Raw genomic sequence first — 23,161 nt, forward strand, 5'->3', positions numbered from 1 at the left:
AAGAAGGAAATAATACAGTTATGGAAAGATCACATTAATATGAGCATTTATTAAAATTGGTCTGAATGATAGATGATTAAGGAAAATATAATTGTTTTGTCTTTACAATGTCAATATGATGTGAGAAAGAAGAATGTAAAACATATAGTGATGCATTGGAAGATTTAGAACATAATGCTGCAGAAGTACTTTGACAAACTAGATGAGAAAAAATAATTAAGTGAAAGAAATGAAAAAATACAGTAATTATTATGCAAGCAAATATATTTTTATAAGGGAAAAGAAAATAATCAAATTAAGCAGATTAGTAAAGGAAGATGGTAATGTAATGAGAGAAATAAAATATGAAAGAAAAAAATAGAAAAGTCTGGAAAAGATTATGAAGCATAGTACAATATGTACAAGAAATGTTTAAAAGGTAGTGAAAAAAACATGAAAAGTAAAAAATAAATAAATACATAAAAAGTTAACTGGAAAAAGAGAATAAAGAGTTGGAAATGAGCTTTCTTTAAATGAGCTAGGCAAAGTATTAGGACAGATAAATATAGGTTTGGCTGCAGGACCAGATGGAGTAGAGTATGAAATGTATAAAAATTTAATGGATTGGCAAAAAAAAAAAAAGAAAGAAAAAATGGAGACTGATAGCATTTAATAATAATTATAATATTTGTATTAAAATAATGCAATAGAAGTTTGAAACTAAAATGAAAAGTATTATGAAATATAGCATATGTAGTATAAAGGGGAAGGGTTGTCAAGAATTATTCATGACAGTGGAATTGTGGATGATATTATGAACATAAAAGAAGTGAAAATCATAATAGGAGACCTTAATAAGGCATTTGACACAATTAGACATGAAATCTTATGGGTAATAATGGATGAATATAATACATAATTTCCTAACTTTCTCAGTTAAGACAGGGATGTATAATGAGTTCTATACTCTTTGCTTTAGTTATAAATGTGATAGTATGTGAAATAAATTACAAAATGAAGGAGGTGGGTATACAACACCTAAAGGATTAAGAATTCTAGTTCTGTTAACATGCAAATGACATTATAATTGCAAAAAAAAAAATTTAGATAAAAGAAGTAATTTGCACAAATGAATGGCTAGAGATAAAGATGGCTTTAAATAAAGAGAAAAATAAAGGTCTATGTGATGTAGTAAAGATCAGGGGTATTTATTTTACAATGAGTGAAATTTTTGTGTTACATATAAAATTTAGGAATAAAGATGTATATAGAAATTAATTTGAAAAAAATCATTTCAGGAAATAAAACAAACCTGTCTTTTCTGGAAAACATGTAATTATCATTCAGAAAAAGGCTTATTTGATAAATTCAGTACTGATGGGGAAAAAGTAGCGTACTTAGCAAGTGTATTTATATTGCCAGTAGTGTTTGAAAAGGAGTTATTGCAGATAAATTTTTAATTTATATGGGGTTCTAGATTAAACCCAGTAAAAGGAGCTTTATACGCAAGTAAAGAAGGGGGTTTAGGGTTAATTAAACCATTGGTATATGCTGCTTCATTAAATTTGTACAAAGTGTAATTATGATAAATTTTGAGGTATGGAAAAAAGGGTGTGTGTGTTGGTGTAAATGAGGAAATAAAATATTACCAAGAAAAAAAATATTTGTTTGAAAGATAAAAAAGGATGATATAGAAGAAGATAAAAAATTATAAGCATGTAATGATGAAACATTACTTTGTAAAACCATGGAAAAGTCTAACAGATGATAAATTAAAGCTATAAAAATAAGCCAGTGGTGTAATCAGAAAGAAGAATGTCAAGATTTTTTTTTTGTGGAGACTGGTAATAGATAAATTACCAGTAAATGGAAATGTGTCATATAAGAAGAAAAGTGATAGAATATGTTTACATTGTCAAGAAAAATAAACAACGGAACATGTGTTTTTGAAATGTAAAAGAGTAGAAGAATTATGGGGAAAACTATGTAAAGATGTTTTTGAAGGTATGCAAGAAGTGCATAAAATAAACATGGATATGATTAAATAGTAATATAAGAATAGAAATAAATAATATGTTAAAAGAATGGATACGTTTTATGTTATATGGAATGAAGCAGTAAATGAAATTGTTTAATGGTAAACAAATTTTAGCAACAGTATTAAGTAAAATCGGATGGTGATTATGGAAGGAGTGGAGGTCTAACAGGAATGAAAATTTAGTATGATTGTGTCAACAAATAATTTTGTATGTGTGTATGTATATCTACATATGTATATATCTGTGAGCTTGTAAATATTTTCTAAATAAGAGGTGTGTGTGTGTGTGTGTGTGTGTGTGTGTGTGTGTGTGTGTGTGTGTGTGTGTGTGTGTGTGTGTGTGTGTGTGTGTGTGTGTGTACATTCATGTATGTATGTATAGATATATATAAGTACCTCTATTTTTTTGATAGGTGGTGTGGGATCTTTTACATCCACATGAGCTACCACCAGCTCAAGCAGATGGGGCCTTGTTTTAATGTTGTATCTGATAGATCACACAGGCAGGAGTAAGGCACCCACCTCCTTATATAGCACTGCAGCATTGACTATCAGTCTAGCTGGTGTTGGAATAGAACCCACAACCTTAAGCACTAAAGATGAGTGCACTGCCTATTACACCACTGACACTACAGTTACATTACTACATTGTAAACTTTTCTAAAAGATGTTTTTTTCATTTTTTAAGCGTTATTAAATGAGTTCTTAATTTTTTTAATTTACAGACAGATTTAAGAATTTCTGACTAGAAATTATCTTTGTTAGCTTTGTTGGCTGTTTTTCTACTTGGGTGCTGACATTTGATTTTATTATCTTGTATTATTTGTCTATTAGTCTTCCTTGTTAATTTGTGTGTGTGTGTTATAAAATTTGGATTGTTAAGTCATATCAAAATTTTCAGTAAAAACATATTGGAATAAAATATCAAAGATGTGATTATTTCAGCATCTCAAACAAGATTACAGAATCACTTGCATGATACGGTTCATCGCAAAGATCATTGCAAATGTTAATATCGTTATTTCACTATTGAGACTACCCAGTATGCAACTTAACGGAGTACTTTGTCATTAAAAGTACTACAGTATTTAACAGAAAAAGGTATAAACAAAAATCAAGTGAGCTATCAACAAAAATCAAGTGAGCTATCTGAAATCCTTGTCAGTGTTTTGGTTTCAGGCTGCTTGGGTATAAAATGATTTTTCAGTGAACTACATCTTTTTTCTTTGACTCTTTTTATTATTGCTGCCATGCAGCAAGCAGAAGGTCTGGTAAGCTAGAGTTAAAATTAAATATGAACATGATCAGTAAAAGCGACAGGCTTAACGTGAAGCATATCTCTAAACTTTAGAATAGACTGCACCCTTACATGTAGGATAAAATAAACATTGTTAAAAATGATTTAGGTACTTTTTTTATGGGAAAGAAAAGGTATAGACAAGTGGATATCATGCTTCCTGATAACCAGTGATTATAAACCTCCAAGTGAACCTTTAATCGTGTTTTCCTAAGTCACATTTTCTTGTTTAGATTTCAAAGTTTATTTTTCCTTGGTACCAGTCATTTTAAGAGGCAGCTTACATGGTCCCTGATGTTCATCGTGTTACACTGCTGCAGTCATTACACTAGGGTTATCCTGCCATCAGGCGGTTCCCCAGTCGGCCATAGTTCCAAAGTCTTGGTCCGGCGTCAGTTGCTGTCGCCTCCTCCCTGACGCCAGTGCGACAGGGGTATATAAGATACAGCCGACGCCATTTTCTTCAGTCTTTATTGCCACGCGGTGCCCGAAGCAAAAGCAGTTCGCAAGTGCCGGTCGGCCGACTCCTGAGATTTTCATTTCCGAATCCAGAACCAAAGACTTCTACAAAGCTAAGTACCCCGTTGGGGAAACTTTTTCTTGCCTCAGTCCGATGTCAGTAAAAGTTAATAACTGTATTTCTTGTGGGAAGCAAATACCTCATAAGGATTTCCATTCTTATTGCATCCCATGCCTAGGCCCAGACCACGACATCACTGGTTGTCGGTTTTGTGCTAGGTTTAACAAGCGCACTATTAAACGTCTGTTTGATTTTGCCCGACATTACTTTGGCAGAAAATTTAATTACACGATGCCGTCGAAACGTCTGACGACCACAATTCATAAAAAGCGCAAAGATAAAGACAGGCATCCGAGGCCCAAAATGGACGACGACACCTCTTCTAGGCCAGTCGCCGGTTCTCCGGTTTTCAGCGAGGTGCCTTTGCATCCCCTGATGACCGCTTCTGCAGAACCACAGGCAGCCACCGACTCCTTAGTGGAGATGGCTGGGCCATCGGACTCGCAAGTTTTACAGACTACCGAAACCGACCCTGCAGAGGGATCCGGTGTACATGAGCCTCCTGCAACTTCAGAGGGTGTATTCAGACCTAGTCAGCTTACCCTTAAACTATCTTCTAAGTCTTAAACCACCTCTTAAATCTAAGAAATCACAGTCTCCAGGGCAGGCCTCCATGCCTAAGAAACAAATGCTCAAAATGGCCGAAGACCTGATCACTCTAATCAGGGGGTCCCATCCCCCTCCTGATAAAAGGCCCAGACAGGATGTGGATTCGGACTCCTTCGACCAGGTGTCCATTTCCTCACAGTCTTCCTCAGACCTAGGTTACGCTTTACCCCCTTATGAGGATTCTGATGCTGAGGAATCCATTCCATCAGCCTCTCCCCCAGAGGATTACTCTTTTGGGGAAACTTTATACACCATGAGGGAGCATTTCCATTGGGAGGGCCAGGATTACTCAGAATCCAAGAAAAGGCTCAGAGAATTCCTACTTTTACCTCAACACAGACCCCTGGCTATTCCGCCAGTGTTAGACATTGTGGATGATGTGCATACTGAATCCAGCTTAAATCATGATTCCTTTCCTCCAGCTCCAGTTAAACCAGACAGATATTACAGAGTCCCTGACTCACGCAAATTTCTGTATAAAGCCCAGTGGCAGACCCAGAAACCATTCCTCAGGGATTCAAAGGGGTCAAGGCCTCATCAGCAAAGGACCCAGTTCCCTCTGACAGAGACTCCAGGGCATTAGACAGATGGGGAAAGAAAGTATATACATCTGCAAACTTTAGCAATGAGGGCTTTGAATTGCCAATTTCACATGTTAAAATACCAGCAATTTCTGATGTCTCAGTTGAAACAAAAAAATGCTTTCAGATACAGATCCTCCTAATTTTAAAGAAATGCAGGATTTATTGCATGCTGCTGAACAAGTGGGAAAACACACTTTGCAATGTGGTTTTGATTCTTTAGAGGCCTCCTGCAGAGCAGCAGTTACAGGCTCTGTCATTAGAAGACACGCATGGTTAAAGGAACATGCATTCCCAGATCATGTAAAAGCAAAACTACTGGATGCACCCTTGCAGCATGATGTCCTATTTGGAGTTAAGGCAGAAGAGGTACTAAAGAAAATGGAGGATAAGGCAAAATCTATGCAAACAGTGAAAGATTTCTTACAGGTACAGCCTCCAAGATTTAGCAGAAACTGGCCAACAAAGAATTGGTCCTTTCCTGTTACAGACAGACCTCAAAGGGGCAAATACAGACGTCCAAGAGGCAGAGGACAGCCACAAGGTCCTTACAGGCCTCAACAATGGGGTGAGCCAGGCCAGAAAGAAGAAGACAGACAACAACCTTACAAGAAACAGTCCCAATGACTTCCCACTACAGCTGCCAAACATTTCTGTCTTGGTAGCCCCACTGGGAGGAAAACAGGCTCTTTTCTATCACAATTGGCATATGATCACCAAAGACAAATGGGTTCTCAATATCATTTCGCAGGGTTACAGGTTCTACTTTCATACTCTGCCAAGGTTAAAAGGAATGCCAAATCTGCCACCAAATCAATGGGCAGAGGCTCAAAACCAAATTACAGCACTCATGACCATGGGAGCTATTCAAAAGGTACCTCCACAGGAACAAGGACAAGGGTTTTACTCAAGACTCTTTCTGGTACCCAGAAAAGACAAAGCCTGGAGGCCTATTCTGGAGCTTTCATCTCTAAACACTTACCTTGATATCCCGAAATTCAAAATGTTGACATTACAGCAGCTTCTTCCCATGCTGGGCAAGCAAGCTTGGCTTGTGACTTTGGATCTCAAGGAGGCATACCTGCATGTCCCTATCAGGCAAAACTGCAGAAGGCCACCTCAGATTCATAGCTGGTCCAATGCACTATCAATTCTCTGCACTGTCCTTTGGCTTATCTACTGCACCTAGGGTCTTCACAAAGTGCCTGGCACCAGTGATTGCATTTTGCAGACAAAGAGGAATTCAAATTTACCCATACTTGGACGACTGCCTAATTCAAGCAGAGAGCAAAGACATTCTTCTAGAGCATCTGGCGTTTGTAAAAAAAAAGTTACTAAGTTGCCTGGGGTACACAGTAAATGAAAAGAAATCAAAACTAGTACCCTCACAAGAGATAATATTCCTGGGTGCCAGCTTGAACACAATGGCCCAGATGGCTTATCCCATGCCAGACAAGCAAGGACATTTGACTCAATACTTTCAATTGATGGCAACAAAGACCCGACTCCCTGCAAGAAAAATTCTGCAGGCCTTGGGCTACATGGCGTCTTGCATACTACTAATTCCATATGCCAAACTGCATATGAGGAAACTACAATGGTACCTAAAGAGTGTATAGTCTCAACACTGTCAACGTTTGGAAACCGTTATACCACTAATACCTTGCCTTCAGAAGGAGTTTCGATGGTGGGCTCAAGCTTGTCACCTCAACAAGGGACAGCCTTTTACTCAACCCACACCCAGGCAAACATTAACAACAGATGCATCGGATTATGCCTGGGGAGCACACATGGCAGAAAAATGCATTCAGGGCAAGTGACCTATAGAACAAAAGCATCTTCACATCAACCAAAAAGAGATGCTAGCTGTACAAAATGCCCCTTTAGCTTTCAAGGACCCGCTACATCCAGGACAACTACTACTAAAGACAGACAACGCCACAGTCATGTGGTACATAAACAAGCAAGGGGGCACCCATTCACACCCCCTCTGCAGACGAGCAATGACCTTGTGGAACACAGCTATAAGCCATCAAGTTCATCTACAAGCACAATTCCTGCCAGGAGAGAAAAACACACTGGCAGACGACTTAAGCAAAAATATCTTGGATCCACATGAATGGAAATTGAATCAACAAATATTCAGAATGATAACACAGAAATGGTGGAGCCCGGACATAGATCTGTTTGCATCACCAAAGAATTGCCAGCTACAGAAATTCTGCACAAGGAGTTACCATCCACAAGCATGGAAAATGAATGCCCTCTCATTCAGCTGGAAAAATCTAACAGTATACGCATTCCCACCACTGCCTCTTCTTCCAAAGGTACTCGTAAAAGCCAGGCAAGAGGGGTCAAAAATGATCCTGATTGCACCAGACTGGCCACGCCAGCACTGGCACCCAATCTTAAAAAACTTAGCACAAGGACCACCCTGGATTTTGCCTCAAACACCACATCTCCTCTCTCAGAACAACAATCAGATTCTCCACAGCCAGCTACGGACCTTAAACCTAGCTGCATGGAAGATACATTAACAAAACAAGCAATGCCTCTCTCCAAAGCTGTTATGGATGTCATCCTGGAGTAGTACCAGGAAAGCCTATACAGATAAATGGAAGAGATTCTGTTCCTGGAACCAGGCTCACAGCCTTGACCCTCTTGTGCCAAACATTCCTCAGATACTACAATATTTGACTGAGATGCTGGACAAAGACCTCTCCTTTTCATCCATCAAGATCCATGCCTCTGCCATCTCTGCTCATTACAACACAGATCCACCAAGTTTCTCTAATCCTTTGCTAAAACAGTACCTCAGAGGGGCAAAAAACATAAGACCGCCCCGTAGAGCACCTGCTCCAACTTGGGACCTCAACTTTGCTTTGGAAAAATTAACTTTACCTCCTTTTGAGCCAGCTAGCACAGCAGAATTAAAATAAATCTCCTGGAAAACTGCCCTGCTCCTGGCACTTACATCAGCATGAAGAGTTTCAGAATTGCAGGCACTAATGGCAGTGGAACCTTTCCTCATTTTCCACCAGGACAGGGTGTCTTTAAGAACTAACCCTACTTTTATGCCTAAGGTGGTTTCAAGTGTGTCTCTAAACCAAACTATTCATTTGCCAACTTTTTATCCAAAACCACAGAATAAAGGGGAGAGACTACTGCATTAATTGGACATTCACAGACAGTTACGCTTCTACTTGGACATAACCAAAGCTTTCAGAAAATCTGAGCAATTATTGGTAGCATATGCTGCAGGAGCACAGGGAAAAGCCATTTCAAAACAGACTATATTTCCAAATGGATAGGAAATTGTATACGTTTCTGCTATACGCACCATGGGAAACCTGTGCTTACCAGCATTAGATCTCACTCCACCAGGGCAACAGCCACATCAACGGCCTACCTCAGAGGAGTACCTACCAAGGATATTTTGGAAGCACCAACATGGAGCTCTGTGCATACCTTCACCAAGCATTACCATCTGCCTCTATACTCCAAATCCAGAGCTGGCTTCGCCTCTGCAGTGCTGCAGGGCCTTATAGCCACCCCTAATGCATTATAGAACCCGCCACCCTGCCTCAGCTTTGGGATTCTACCCAAGTGTATAATGACTGCAGCAGTGTAACATGATGAACATAGTACAGTTTTGTACCTACCATAAATGTACATGTTCGAGTGTTGACACTGCTGCAGTCCAGGTTACCCTCCCTCCATCTCCTCTTCATTGCTATTTCGTACCTAGGCCTACTACCCTTTACTACCTTTGGGGGGTATTTGCTGGTAACTGAAAGTTTTTGTTTGCTTTTCTTATTTATGTTTTATTAGCAATTTGAATTGCCTACCTATTTGGGGGCACCTGACATCTGGGGCAAGAAAAACTGAAGAAAATGGTGCCGGCTTCATCTTGTATACCCCTGTCCCACTGACGTCAGGGAGAAGGCGACAGCAACCGACGCCGGACCAAGACTTTGGAACTCTGGCCGACTGGGGAACCACCTGACGGCAGGATAACCCTAGTGTAATGACTGCAGCAGTGTCAACACTCGAACATCTACATTTATGGTAGGTACAAAACTGTACTTTCTTGTAGGTCTTAGCTTTACAGCTGGAAGAAGATTGCACTTGGCTATTTTATTCTAATGTGCTAGTTAAACTGAAGAGACTTGTACATTTTAAATTGCTGTATGGTCTGCTTTATGCAAACTTTGAATAATGGTTGGTCTCTTAGAGGTCATGTTTATCAGAAACAGAGCTGCTTTCAGTCTTTTTAGAGAATAATTAAATAACTTTTGAATCTGTTTATTTTATTAATTTCAAGTAGAATAAATATGATTACAATAATTTAGTGTTTATCGCTTGAATGTGTGTAAGGTGCATAGTTTTAAGCACCCTTAGTCACTCACTCTATAGCTGTTTAAGCAACACTCATTTAGTTTTGATTGGGTAACCATACAGAACTTAGACAATATATTGCTCCAAGGCAAGGTGCATTGCTTGAGTTGGTTATTTTATGTTGAGTAGATTGGTGGGGAGGGAGGGCATCCACAGAGTACAAACAAAAATGTTCTTTTCTGTTATTCAATGCTAACTGAATGAGTTGGATGCATATTAAGCAACTATTGGTTTAACAGTCTGTTTTCAAGTAAGAATGAGACAAAGCTCATGTTGCGTACATTTCTTTTGGTGGTCTTGTTGCATTGTTATGTAGATAGCTGGCCTCACCCTACATCTCACATAATTTCCTTTCATTGAATAGAAAAGGTTGGTGCAGCACTGCGTTCCAAAGCTATAACCTTCTTGCTCTAGTATACACAAGCCAGTGGAACACACTTGAATCTTCTTTATCCACAGTGTATTTTAAAGCATTAGTGATTATTCCAACATTTTTGGTCATGGAGATAAAACTGCATTCTGTATTTGTCTGCATCCCACCTTAGCTCATTTGCTTTGATTTATTTAACTTCATCCAGGCTTGCATGGGTGACATTCAGTGTATTGCTTTGATACACTTTTAAAGCAATGTTGGAGTTCATTCTAGCACATTCCCTGCTTTTGTTTTTGAACTTACCAGTGTTGTTCTAATTGTGCAGGTGCAGAATAGTAATGAAGAAGTTAAAGAAGTGCCATCATCAACATCCACTCCAGCGTTAGAGCTGGAACTGACTGAGGAGAAGTTGCCCATGACACTGTCCAGGCAAGAGGTAAAATTAAGTACTTTTCCTGTTCATATGAGCTGCTTGGATGAAACGTGTGTGCTTTTATTTAACACTGATGTTGGCAGAGCCATGATAGTTGAAAATTTGATGGCTACATTTATATTTTAAACATGATAATTAAGAATGAGTTGTCGTTATTAACAAGCTGTATTTTTTGAGTAAAACTAATACTGTTTGTCAGTAAAGGATTGCTTTTTGTGTGATGCTGTTATTGATGATCAGAACCATAAGCTTAAAGAATCTGGTGCTGAGATCTTTTCTTTGTAAATAAATCTAGTAGCCTGTTAAGAATGGAGTCCGTATTGTCAATCATAAATTAGCATCTCTTGGGATTTCTGATTTGTAAAACAAATAGATTTTACGTTAGTTACTTCATTGGAGCTATGCTTATTATGTATAGTAAACTTGTATTGATATTTACTGTATGCTGAGCAACTGTCTAATTACTTCTTAATTCCACATCACGTACCTAGAATTTTAACGATGCAGTTGTTGGGATATACAGTGACATTCTGTAGTAGTATTTAGGTGTTTATTTGTCTGTATCACATTTCAGCACACAAATGCAGTACAGTAAATTAGACAGTAAGTCACCAAATAAATGCAGTTATTTTCAAGTAAAAGCAACTTTAAAACAGAATGAAATTCCTGTAAACTGTATGTATGATTGGCATGCAGTATTGTAACATAGATATGACCATAATAGTTGCCCACTATGGGCTACTAAAAAGCATTAAACCAGGAGGATTAATGCAACAGTTATTCTGACTCTTCCCCATGCTTGTATCCGCATTTTTCTTGCCACACTGAGATGTAAAAGAAATTGCTCTTTGTAGCATCTGGGTAGCATTTTTCATTATTGTTTGCAGTTTCCAATGAATTTGATCATGTTTGTGAGTAAACCTTTCAGTGCTGTTCTTTGAATAGCTGTATCTAAACTATTTTTGAGAATTTTCCTGGTCACATTTGTATCATTTTTTTGTTGTGGAGATTTTTGGCCTAGACTGTTGTACTCTCCTCATGATGTCTCTACATTTCTTTCACAATTGTCTGTGTGGTAGGACCATTCCACCTGCCAAGTGTCTGTTTTGTTTGGGGGAAGTGGCACAATCCTTTTGGTGCAATTCACACACAGTTTAATCAAGCCACTGAAAAAAAGAAAAGTGAGACTATGGATTCACTTGTTGGGTTCCTCTACAGTGTTTTTCTACCCATCAAAGCACAGAGCCCCTGATTCAACATATTCTTCCTTCCTTACTAAACACAAGAGGAAAATGTCTAAATATGCTTTGCCACATGCATCTATATCTCAAGTGAAAGTTGTTGAAAAGAGATGGCAAGTACTGCCAGTCTACCTTAGTAACAATAAGCACAATAGGTGCTAATGTGTCTTCTGCCCCAGTTTAGCCCAGTTTGCTCAGACCAGTTACCACCAAGGTCTTCCCCCTCTTTTTATGTTACATTCATTTTACAACAGGTTAGCAGAAGCTGTTTTGAAAAGGCCTAGAATAGATGCTGTGATGCTGCACTCCTTCAGTACTAGGGCTCTGGAAATCATTCAATTTGACTTTTTGTCTAGAACTTTTATTCCCAATGGTGATAATTTTCACACTTATACCACAAGTTTTGAAGCCAGTGTCTCTGCTGAGATTGCAGACTCTTATTTATGTCAGTGTCATGGTTTCCTGCGTGAATATTTTCAGATATGCCCATTTATCCTGAGCTTGTATTACTAGCTCTTGAAATGTGGCAGAGCCTAATCCTGTTCTCATTCACTGTTCCAGACCTGATTGCAGCATTGTCAGTGCCTATGGCTTCAGTTTTTTTAAAAAATAAAATAAAAAATGGCCCCACCCTCCACAGTTTTTTTTTTTTTTTTTGAGAACATAGGAAGCCAGCATTGGATGATTGGATGTGGTTCTGGTGTGGCACACAGCAGAAGCCCCAAAAAGAGGCGGCTTGCTGTTTGTTAAAATAGAGTAATCAAGTTAACATCCAACGTGGGCTCAATCCCAAAGGTAAAGATCAGTAGTATTCATCTGGAAGCTAGTGTCCACCTTCTGGTAACCAGTAACAGCAGTCCTAAGGCTTGGCCCAATTGTCTCACTGTGGAAGCAGGTGGTGTCTCTGAACTTGTTTGCTTGGAAACAAATAACCAGGGAGAAGAGACTGAGGAGTATACTATCCAGAGGCCGCACCATTCACTTATTTCACTCAACACATACTCCTTTCTGTACCCTTTCCAGACATCCCGTCCCATTAATAACGTGTAGCAAGGAGGAAGTTGGTTGAGCTTCTTACAGAAATGACCATCCAGGAGATTCTACCCAAACAGAATGACTTAGAAATTATTACCAATTCTTTGTTTGTTTTCCATTGTTTTGTCCCCATTGCCAAGCATCAGAGCCTCAGTTGGTCTATCAACACATTCATTTCATTTCACTCCCTGGGAGAGAGCTGACTGAGAGGAGTTATCATTAAGGCAGTCATTGAAAGTGGTTCAAAGCTTTTTCCATTTTCTCGCTGTCCCTAACTGCGTGCACCCATTGAGATGATGGGGAGGGAAATGGCTATTGATATTATTCCAGATTCTTTCTGGTGCCAGAGAAAACAGAGGACATCAAGTGGCCAAAATTCCTTTATCCAGAAAGCTTCATTTTAAATGTCCACAGTGTAGTATTTTCTTCAGTGCTTGTCAGAAAGAGATTGGATGTGATTTGTGGGCAAGAAGGAATCTAGTTTGATATCCTAACCCATTCTGGTGGAGTACAAAAGACAGGCTTAAACCAAAAGATTTCTAAGCTCACCCTTTCCGTTTGTCTAGTCATCTGCTTTAGTTTTGTTGCACAAAGTATGATTAGTCCATAACAATGGCTTCAAGGGCACATTCTTCCAGAATGTTGGCTACATCTACTGCCTTTTTTCTGTAATGTGGCTTTAAATGTTATCTGTGCATGTGCTGTGTGATTTTCCTTTAACACCTTTGCAAAGCACTACAAGTTGGATGCAACCTCCGGGCTCAGATGTTCTTCGTGTTTCACTGTTGCAGTCATTACATTTGGGTTATCTGTTTGCAGTAGCCCTCAGTCGGCCTGATTAACAAAGTCTTGGGTCCTGCGTCGGTTGCTTTCCCTTCTTCCATGACGTCAGGTCGTCAGGGGTATAAAACATGCAGCTGACGCCATTAGCCCAGTCTTTCTTGCCGTGCTGTGCCTGAAGCAGAAGCAGTTCGCAAGTGCCAGTCGGCCGACTCCTGAAATTTTCATTTTGGAGTTTCAGAACCAAAGTCTTCAATTTAAAGCTATCAGCCCTAGGGCCTATACAAGCCTAGCCATATCAATTCCCTGGCTATTTCTTCACACATTATTTACTTTCCTGGACCCCTGTCTAGCAGGGCGACTGACGTGATCCCTGGGGTGAATTTCCTTTCTCCTATCCAATCGTCAAGGTTCCTCTTGAAGAGGTCCAAAGAGGCACTCTGCTTGACATTTATGGGCAATCTATTCCAGAGTCTGGGGAGTCTCTGGGTCAGGAACCTATCCCTCCAGCATGTTTTGTTTATTGTGATGACAAGGTTTAGATCCCTGGAGCGTGTAGCTCTGAGAGATTGGGATTTCTTTAAGTGTAGCATGTCCAACAGCTCTGGGTTTGACATGGCGTTGTATGTTAAGCAGAGATCGCCTCTGAGTAGACGATATGCGACAGAGTATAGCTGGAGTTTTTTAAGGCGGTCAGCGTAGGGCATCTGTTTTAGGCCTGTGATTCTTTTAGTGAGGTATTTCTGAGGCCTTTCCAGTTGTTGCAGATGTCTTGAGAGGTACATACCAAATGGGGCGTTGTATTCTATAATGGGTCTAATGAGGGATGAGTACAGTGGGACAATGACCTCCTTTTTTCTGGATGAAAAGCCCTTCGTGGTGAGGTGTGCCACATAGAAGGATTTCCTGACTGTTGTGGCGATGTGGTTACCGAAGGTGAGACCACTGTCCACCTGTGTCCCTAAGTCTCTTATCACACTTTCTGTGTTTAGTGTACTGCCACCTATATGGTAATTCATGGATACATGTTTTTCCCAAAGGGATAACAATACATTTCTTGGCATTGAGCTTGAGCCCATGGCTCTGGCACCAAGCATCTGTTTCTGTAAGGCCCTTTTGTAGAGTATCCACATCATTTGGGGATTCAATAATGGCTCCCAGTTTGCAGTCATCTGCAAATTTTGTTAGCCAGAGTCCCTTAGTGTTGACCTGTACTTCAGAGAAGTAGATGCCAAACAAGAGCGGCCCCAGGACTGAACCCTGAGGTACTCCACTTGTCTGGAGCTGGATTTGGAGTTGGCTACTTTTACAGTGTGGGTTCTATCAGTAAGCCATTTAGCAACCCATTGGGTGACATAGGGATTAATGCCCAACTTAGTAAGTTTATCTATGATTCCAGAGTGGGGGATGGTGTCAAAGGCCTTGGCAAGGTCTAGATAGGCTGTGTGGACCACCTTACCCTTATCCATGGCTCTGGAGACTGATTCAAAGAAGTCAATCAGGTTCAGGAGACAAGATCGGCCCTTCACAAACCCAAACTGGGTGGGGTCTAGTGTTTGAAGGTTGCCAATGTCTTTGTTTATAAGTTCCATGATAATACGCTACATGGCCTTGCAGATGAGGCTTGTCAGACTGATGGGACGGTAGTTTCCGGGATCCAAGGTGGATCCCCCCTTGTGGATTGGGATAACTGTAGCTCTGCGCCACTCAGTGGGCACGAAACCTGAGGTGAGGCTATGATTAAACATGACACTTAGTTGAGGTGCCAGTTCATATTGTAGTTCATGTAGTACACAGCCCGGGATGTCATCTGGTCCCATGGATGCTGTATTCTTGGCTTTAGAGAGTGCGTTTTGTACCTGTGTGGCCGTTATTACTGGAATTTGGCAATCTTCCGGTATTGAGATGGGCCATTTAGGGGTGAGAGGGGGTGAAGTTGGCACTGAATCGATCTGCCAGGATATTGGCAATATCCTTCGGATCAGTATATTTAATGCCATTCTGTTTTAGCTCAGAGCAGATCTGAGCATTGCCATTTAGATTCTTGACATAGTTATAGAATGCTTTGTGGTTGTCTTTGGAATCTTTGGCAATTTTATTTTCGTAACTAGCTTTGGAGGATTTTATGAGGCATCTCAGTTTCTTACTGAGGCTAGTAAGGGAGTTTTTTGCATCCTGGGATTTTCCTCTCTTCTGCAAAAGTTTCTTCCTTTTGTTGTAAAGTTTGTTTATGGCAGGGGACCACCAGATTGGCTTCCTTTTTTTGGATGAGAGCATTTTGGTTCTATTTGGGATGGCACGATTCACGCATGAGTGGATGTGCTCGTACAGTGCCTTAGTGTAGGATTCAGCAGTTGAACTTTCAGTTCCCATCTGCATGTGTGTGTCATGAAGTTTGTCATTTCTGACTTGAGTAGCATGAAGTTGGCTTTGGAGAAGTTTTTTATGGTGGTTTCTTTATTGGGGGGTGGGGGTGGGATGTGGATGTTAAGGGTGATTAGCTTATGGTCAGACCTGACTAACGAGAGGATGACCATAGGTATGGAGCATTGATTTCCCATGTTGGTAATGACCAGGTCTAGGATATTGGAGCCCCTGGTGGGACTATGGATTAGTTGATCCAGGGCATTGGAATTTATGAATTCCAAGAACCGTTCTAAAGGTGTTGGGACATGAGTAGTTTTCCCAGTTAATGGCAGGGTAGTTAAAATCACCCAGTATTAGGGTGTTTGGTTCTATCTTAATATTTTCCAGTATGTTTAGAAAGGTGTAGTGAGAATCTTGGGGTATGGTGGGGGATCTGTAGCAAGCTACAATTTGGATTGCAGTCTTACCTAGTGTTGCACTTGGAGAATTTCAGACACATTGTGTTGGCCAACTAGCCTGGTGGTGTGAATATCCTTGGTGAATATTGACACTCCTCCACCTTTAGTGTTTCGGTCCTGGTTTGGTGGCCGAAAAGTGTGGTAAGAGTTGTAACCTGGTATTGCAGGGGTGCTCTCTGGAGCCTTGAACCAGGTCTCAGTTACTGCACAGATATCGATGTTCTCCATTTTTAGGAGTGCCTCGAGAGAGTGCATTTTGAGGTTTAGACTTCTAGCATTGAGTAGCATTTCCTTCAGATTTTGCATGCTTGTACCTGTTACGGTGGTAGTTTTGTCCTTTGAAGTTTGCCTAAAAAGGCACTATAGGGGTGGCAAGAGCCTTAGCCAGTAACCTGAATCCCAGGGGCGACAGGTGCAGACCATCTCTGGCAAAGCATCGTGGTCTGTCAATCATGTCATCCCAGGCAAACAGATACTGGATCCCCTTTGAATGACACCATAAGCTTAGCCAATTGTTGAAGTCAATCATTTTATCCTTATATTGTGGTATCATTCTGAAGGCAGGATGCTACTCAGGGCTAGGGTCATACCTGCCTGGGCCACATGATCCGAGAGCTCTTCCATGTCTCTTTTCATGTAGTCCAGGGAGGTACGTCTCAAGTCATTCACTCCAACATGGACAATGACAGAGTCATATTTGTACTTGTTGTGGAGTGACTTGAGTGCATGCGTTATGTGGCGGATCCTGGCACCCGACAGGCAGCTGACTGTAATTTTCTCCTTATTCAACCTGGTGAGAGGGACATCAGTGTGCCGGACTATAGAGTCACCTATGACTAAAGTGTTAGGTACATTGTCTTGCCTTAGGGGCTGTTGCTGGGTGGCACACTGGTGTTGTGAACTATGTGACACATTGGTTGTGATTGGTGTTTGTTTGCGTTTCAGCTTCAGAGGTCTTTGTTGCTTGGGCAGGTTACAGTTAAGGGCCTCTGCATATGTGGATTTAGTGTTGCTATATGTGGGTGTTGGTGGTGCGGGTTTAGAAGGACTATGTGTTGCTTGAGGTGTAGTGTGGGTGTTTAGCACAATCTTGGGTGGAGAGAGCTTTGCTTCCATTTTGGCTATGTAAGTGCATCTCTCACAGGTTGTAGTGTTGGGTGGTAGGAGGAGAGGGTTGTCTGTGTACATGAGGCAATTGCTGCATTGCCCCAGTATGCCCAGATTCACCAGGTGGACAGGAGAAATCACCGGAAGCTGACCCTTGGATATGCCTGGTTTGGGGCTTTTTTTTTTTCTTTGTAAAGTATAGGAGCTGTTTTCTTAGCAAGGTACTTTGCAATTATAGGCTGTTTAGTGTCTACTATTAATTTCTCCTTGTTAACAAGGAGAGTTCAGTGTTTGTATGAGTTTAAGGCTTCCTAGTGCTTTACAGCAGGTATTAGAGAAAGTGCTAGTCACAGGGATGCTTAAAGGTAAGATTGAAAAGAATGCACTCTGCAGTGTGCACTAGAGAAGTTAGATGTGAAAGTAGGTAACTTGAGTTTTACCTGTTTAAAAAGTTAAGGTTTAGTGGAGAGTTACTATTTTTAAAAAAAGCAAGATGGATTGAAAGGGGTGGTCACTTTTGTATTTTGGTACTATGAAATACTGTAGGATGGCCAATAAATTTAAATAATTGAAGGGGTGGGATTTCAAAAATGATGATTTTGTGATTACTCACATAAGCCAGTGAAAGTAGAGAGAAATGAGATATATGGTCAGATTAACATAAGAGGCGGGCAACTAGAAGGACAGTGGTATTTAACAAGACAACTTAAATGGGTGAGAGGGCAGGAAAAAAAAAATTCTGCCTGACTCAGAACAGAGAGAGCTGTGGTCTCTTTTGAAGTTTTAATATGCTGTTAAAACAGAATGCAAGCAAAACACAAGGTAAAGAAAACAAACTACAGTATTCAAAATATAGAAAGGCAATACAAAAAATAAAAGCAAACTAACCTTTCCTTCACAGCAAAGTGTAGCAGAGTCTGGATGAGCCTTTCTGGTAAAATACCCCGTTGGTGAAACTTTTTCTTGCTCCTTACCGATATCAGTAAAAGTTAATAATTGTATTACTTCTGGGAAGCAAATACCTCATAAGGATTTTCATTTGTACTGTATTCCTTGCCTAGGCCCTGACCTTGCTGTCGGTTTTGTGCTTTATTTAATCAGCGCACTATCCGTCTTCGGTACATTTTCGCTTCAAGATATTTTGGTTCTTGGTTTAATTATCCAGAAATGACGTTGGTTGGCATCCGACTACCGGAATACCGAAAAATGCAAAGAAAAAGACAAAGACATGCTGTTGAGGTCCAAAACTGCCGACGACGCTTCTCCTAAGCCAGTCACCAGTTCGCCGGTACTCAGTGAGGCGCATTCGCAGCCCCTGATACCCGCTACTTCTGTTTCGCAGGCCTCTACTGAGACCCATTCATAGTCCGGCACGCCACGAGATGCTTCACATATGGAACCCCCGGATGTCTCTACCTTGGATGGGTCCTGAGCCGCTGAGCAGGCACCGTCTTCTGAGGGTGTTTATAGGCCTACAGATTTGCATATTAAACCGACTCCAGTTTCAGTGCTAAGGCCTAAATCTTGATCTATGTCTAAAAAAGCGACGCCCAGGCCACATGTTCAGGCCCCTATGCCTAAAAACAAGTGATCAAAATGGCTAAAGATTTAATTACTCTAATCAGGGGTAGTCAACCCTCCCCCCCTTCCCATGAGGCCTAGGATTGAATTTGACTATGAATCTTGTGAACAGGACTTTGTTTGTTTCTTCTGACTCTTTTAATGATCTGGATTTGTCCATACCTACTTATGAGGACTCTTATGCAGAGGATTCCATTCCCTCTGCTTCTCCGCCTGAGGATTTCTCTTTTGGGGAAACTTTACATACATTAAGGGAGCATTTCCACTGGGAAAGTCAGGATTTCTCTGAATCCAAAAAGAGGCTTAGGGATTTCCTCCTTCTTCCACAGCATAGGCCTTTGGCTATACCTCCTGTACTAGATATTGTTGATGATGTGTTTTCGGAATCCAGTATGGCCCCTGATTCCTTGTCTCCAGCCCCTAGCAAACCAGACAGGTACTACAGGGTTCCTGAGTCCCACAAATTCCTTTTCAAAAATCCTGCTGCGGACCCTGAAACCATTTCTCACGGGCCCAAGGGCATTAAGGCTTCTACTGCTAAAAATCCTACCCCTTCTGATAGAGACTCCAGGGCACTGGATAGATGGGGTAAAAAGGTTTATACTTCTGCAACCTTAGCAATCAGGGCTTTAAACTGTCAATTCCATATGCTAAAATATCAACAGCATATCATGTGACTGCTTAAACAGAAAATGATGTTGATTTCTGACTGTGTGGAGAATAAAGATTTGCAGGATTTATTGCATTCAGCTGAACAAGTTGACTTTGCAGTGTGGTTTTGATTTTTTAGAGGCCTGTTGTAGGGCTGCTGTTACTGGGTCTGTGCTTAGAAGACATGCTTGGCTTAAGGAGAAATCTCTACCTGATCATTTTAAAACAAAACTTTTGGATGCTCCTTTACAGCAGGATCGCTTATTTGGCAATAAGGCTGAAAGTTTTAAAAAATATGGAAGATAAAGCTAAATCTATGCAAACTGTAAAAGATTTCTTACAAGTGCAACCTCCTAGATTTAGTAGGCATTGGCCTACTAAGAACTGGTCCTTTCCAGCTCCTTCCAGAGCCACTACGGCCAAACCCAGACATTCCAAAACCACCAGGTTTCAGTCCCAAGGGACTTTCAGAACTAAACAATGGGGTGCTTCCACTTCCAAATCTGGAAACAACAAGGCACCACCCTATGGTAAACAGTCTCAATGACTTCCCTTTGAAATTACCAAGCACTTAACTCTTAGCCACCCCTGTTGGGGGGGAAACTGGCTCTTCATTCAAGAAACTGGCAACTTATAACCCAGGACAAATGGGTTTTAAATATAGTGTCCCAGGGATACAGATTTCATTTCCACACGCTGCCAATTCCAAAACGGGTGGCCAGACCTGCCCCCAAATCAGTGGACAGAGGCTCAGAAACAAAGTACTTTCCCTCCTAAACATGGGGGCTATTCACCTAGTACCAGAAGAGGAAAAGGGACAAGGTTTCTATTCCAGACTTTTCCTGGTACCCAGAAAAGACAAATCATGGCGTCCAATTCTGGACCTCTCTGCTCTAAATACCTTTCTGGACATTCCAAAATTCAAGATGCTGACTCTTCACCAGTTACTTCTCTCGACTTAAAAGAGGCTTATTTGCATATCCCAATCAGGGAATCTTGCAGAAGATTCCCACGCTTCAAAGCAGGCTGCATGCATTATCAGTTCTCTGCACTGCCCTTTGGCTTGTCTACTGCGCCCAGGGTATTCACAAAGTGCCTGGCTCCAGTAATTGCATTTTGCAGGCAAAGAAATATTCAGATATATCCATACCTGGACGATTGTCTTATTCAGGCAGAAAACCATGCCATTCTTCTAAAACGTCTGGTGTTTGTAAAAAGAGTTCTAACTTGCCTAGGGTACACCATAAACGAAAAGAAATCTCAACTGGTACCCTCAAAAAATTACATTCCTGGGTGCAAGCTTGAATACAACTGCCCAGATGGCTTTCCTTACTCCAGAAAAGCAAATTCATTTGGTGACTTACTTCAAACAGGTGGCCATAAAAACCCTGCTATCTGCCAGGCAAATACTGCAAGCCTTGGGGTTCATGGCCTTATGCATTCTTCTAATTCCATATGCAAGACTGCATATGAGGAAACTTCAGTGGTACTTAAAAAGTTTATGGAGTCAATATTGTCACAACTTGGAAACAATGATTCCTATCATACCTTGCCTGCGCCTAGAGTTCCTGTGGTGGGCAGCGGCCTGCCACCAAAACAGGGGACTGCCATTCACACCACCCCCTGCCACCCAAACCCTTACTACAAACGCACCAGATTATGCATGGGGGGCTCATCTGGCAGGGAAGTGCATTCAGGGCAAATGGAGCCCAAATCAAATGCACCTTCATATCAATCAAAAAGAAATGCTAGCTGTACAGAATGCACTGACAGCCTTCAAGGACTACCTTCATCCAGGACAATTGCTGATAAAGACGGGCAACACCATGGTTATGTGGTACATAAACAAGCGGGGCAGGGGGTACACATTCCTACCCCCTCTGCAGACTAGCCATGGCATTGTGAAACACAGCCTTGAGCTACCAAGTGAATCTACAAGCTCAATTCCTGCCAGGAAAACTAAATACACTGGCAGACGGGCTAAGCAGAAACCTCATGGACCCACACGAGTAGAAACTGGAACCAAGGATTTTCAACATGTTGACAAGCAAATGGGGGATCCCAGATATAGACCTGTTTGCCATCCCCCAGAACCATCAACTGGACAAATTTTGCACAAGGATTCCCCACAAGCTAGCTTGGAAAGTGGATGCTCTGTCTTTTAGCTGGAAAAACCTATAAGTTTATGCCTTTCCTCCTCTGCCTCTACCTCTGCTCCCCAAGGTACTACTAAAGATCAAACAGGACAAGCCAAGGACTATTTTAATTGCACCAGACTGGCCTCGCCAACACTGGTACCCACTCTTGCGCAGTGTGTCACGCTTGGCTCCATGGCACCTGCCTCAGATTCCTTCCCTGTTGTCTCAGCAGGAGAACCACATTCTGCACCCTCAGCTGCAAACCCTGAACCTAGCAGCCTGGCTAATTACCTAATCTTTCCTTTGCCATCCCTCAGTAAATCAGTGATGGATATCATTTTAGAAGCAAAGAGGCCTAGTACTAGAAAATCTTATACTGCAAAATGGAATGTATTCTGTGCCTGGAACCAATCTCAAGGAATGAACGCAGCAGTGCCCACTTTACCTCAGATTCTACAATACTTGACTGAGATGCTTCATAAGGGCTTGTCCTTTTCCTCCACCAAAATTCATGCCTCAGCCATTTCAGCTCTTTATAGCACAGAGCCTCCCCTCTTCTCTCACCCACTGCTCAAGCAGTTCCTCAGAGGGGCCAACAATTTAAGGCCACCCAGGAGAGCTCCAACTACAGCCTGGGATCTTATTGTCTTGGAGAAACTCACTCTTCCTCCTTTCGAGCCAGCTGCTACTGCAGATTTAAAATTTCTTTCCTGGAAAACAGCTTTCCTTTTAGCAATCACTTCTGCAAGAAGGGTATCTGAATTACAGGCCCTTATGGCAGTGGAACCTTTCATCATCTTTCATGCAGACAGGGTGCCCCTCAGAACCAGTCCCTCCTTCATGCCCAAGGTGGTATCTAGTGTGGCTCTTAATCAGTCCATTCATTTGCCTACCTTCTTTCCTAACCCAAAGAACAAAGGGGAACTGATACTGCACTCTTTAGATGTGCACAGACAGCTTAGATTCTACTTGGACAGGACTAAACCTCAAAGGAAATATGAACAACTGCTGGTGGCATTTGCTGCAGGGACAGAGGGGAAAGCTATTTCAAAACAAACCATTTCAAAATGGATAGGCCACTGCATTAATTTCTGCTATAAGCACCATGGAAACCTGTCCCACAGGGCATCAGACCCCATTCAACCAGGGCTGCATCTACCTCTATAACCTTTCAAAGGGGTGTCCCTACTAGGGACATCCTAGAAGCTGCTACCTGGAATTCTGTACATACTTTCACCAAGCATTATCATTTGCCAGTTTTCTCTAAATCCAGAGCTGGTTTTGCCACTGCAGTCTTGCAGGGCCTTATAGCTGGTCCTAATTCTATTTAAATTCCTCCTCCCAATTTGGGAATCTACCCAAATGTAATGACTGCAACAGTGAAACACCAACATAGTACAGTTGTGTACACTTACCATAAATGTAGATCTTCGAGTGTATTCACTGTTGCAGTCCTGGTTACCCTCCCTCCAGCCCCCTTTCTTCTTTTGACTATACCTCTACTCTCCCTTACTA

The 23,161-nt window shown here is 41.3% G+C and overlaps 1 protein-coding gene across 1 annotated transcript in view; it reads left to right on the forward strand.

Moving 5' to 3' along the window:
- The window catches only part of PRPF18 (pre-mRNA processing factor 18), a gene marked incomplete in the record, with an annotated part of 376,763 nt that overhangs the window by 99,657 nt on the left and 253,945 nt on the right, over positions 1-23,161 (forward strand). Inside the window, 1 exon segment of the mRNA XM_044087940.1 lies at positions 10,181-10,291. Within this exon segment, the coding sequence (XP_043943875.1) occupies positions 10,181-10,291 (111 nt within the window).

The sequence above is a fragment of the Protopterus annectens genome, chromosome 11.part0 (assembly GCF_019279795.1).
Source record: "Protopterus annectens isolate FY-2018-M chromosome 11.part0, PAN1.0, whole genome shotgun sequence".
NCBI lineage: Eukaryota > Metazoa > Chordata > Ceratodontiformes > Protopteridae > Protopterus > Protopterus annectens.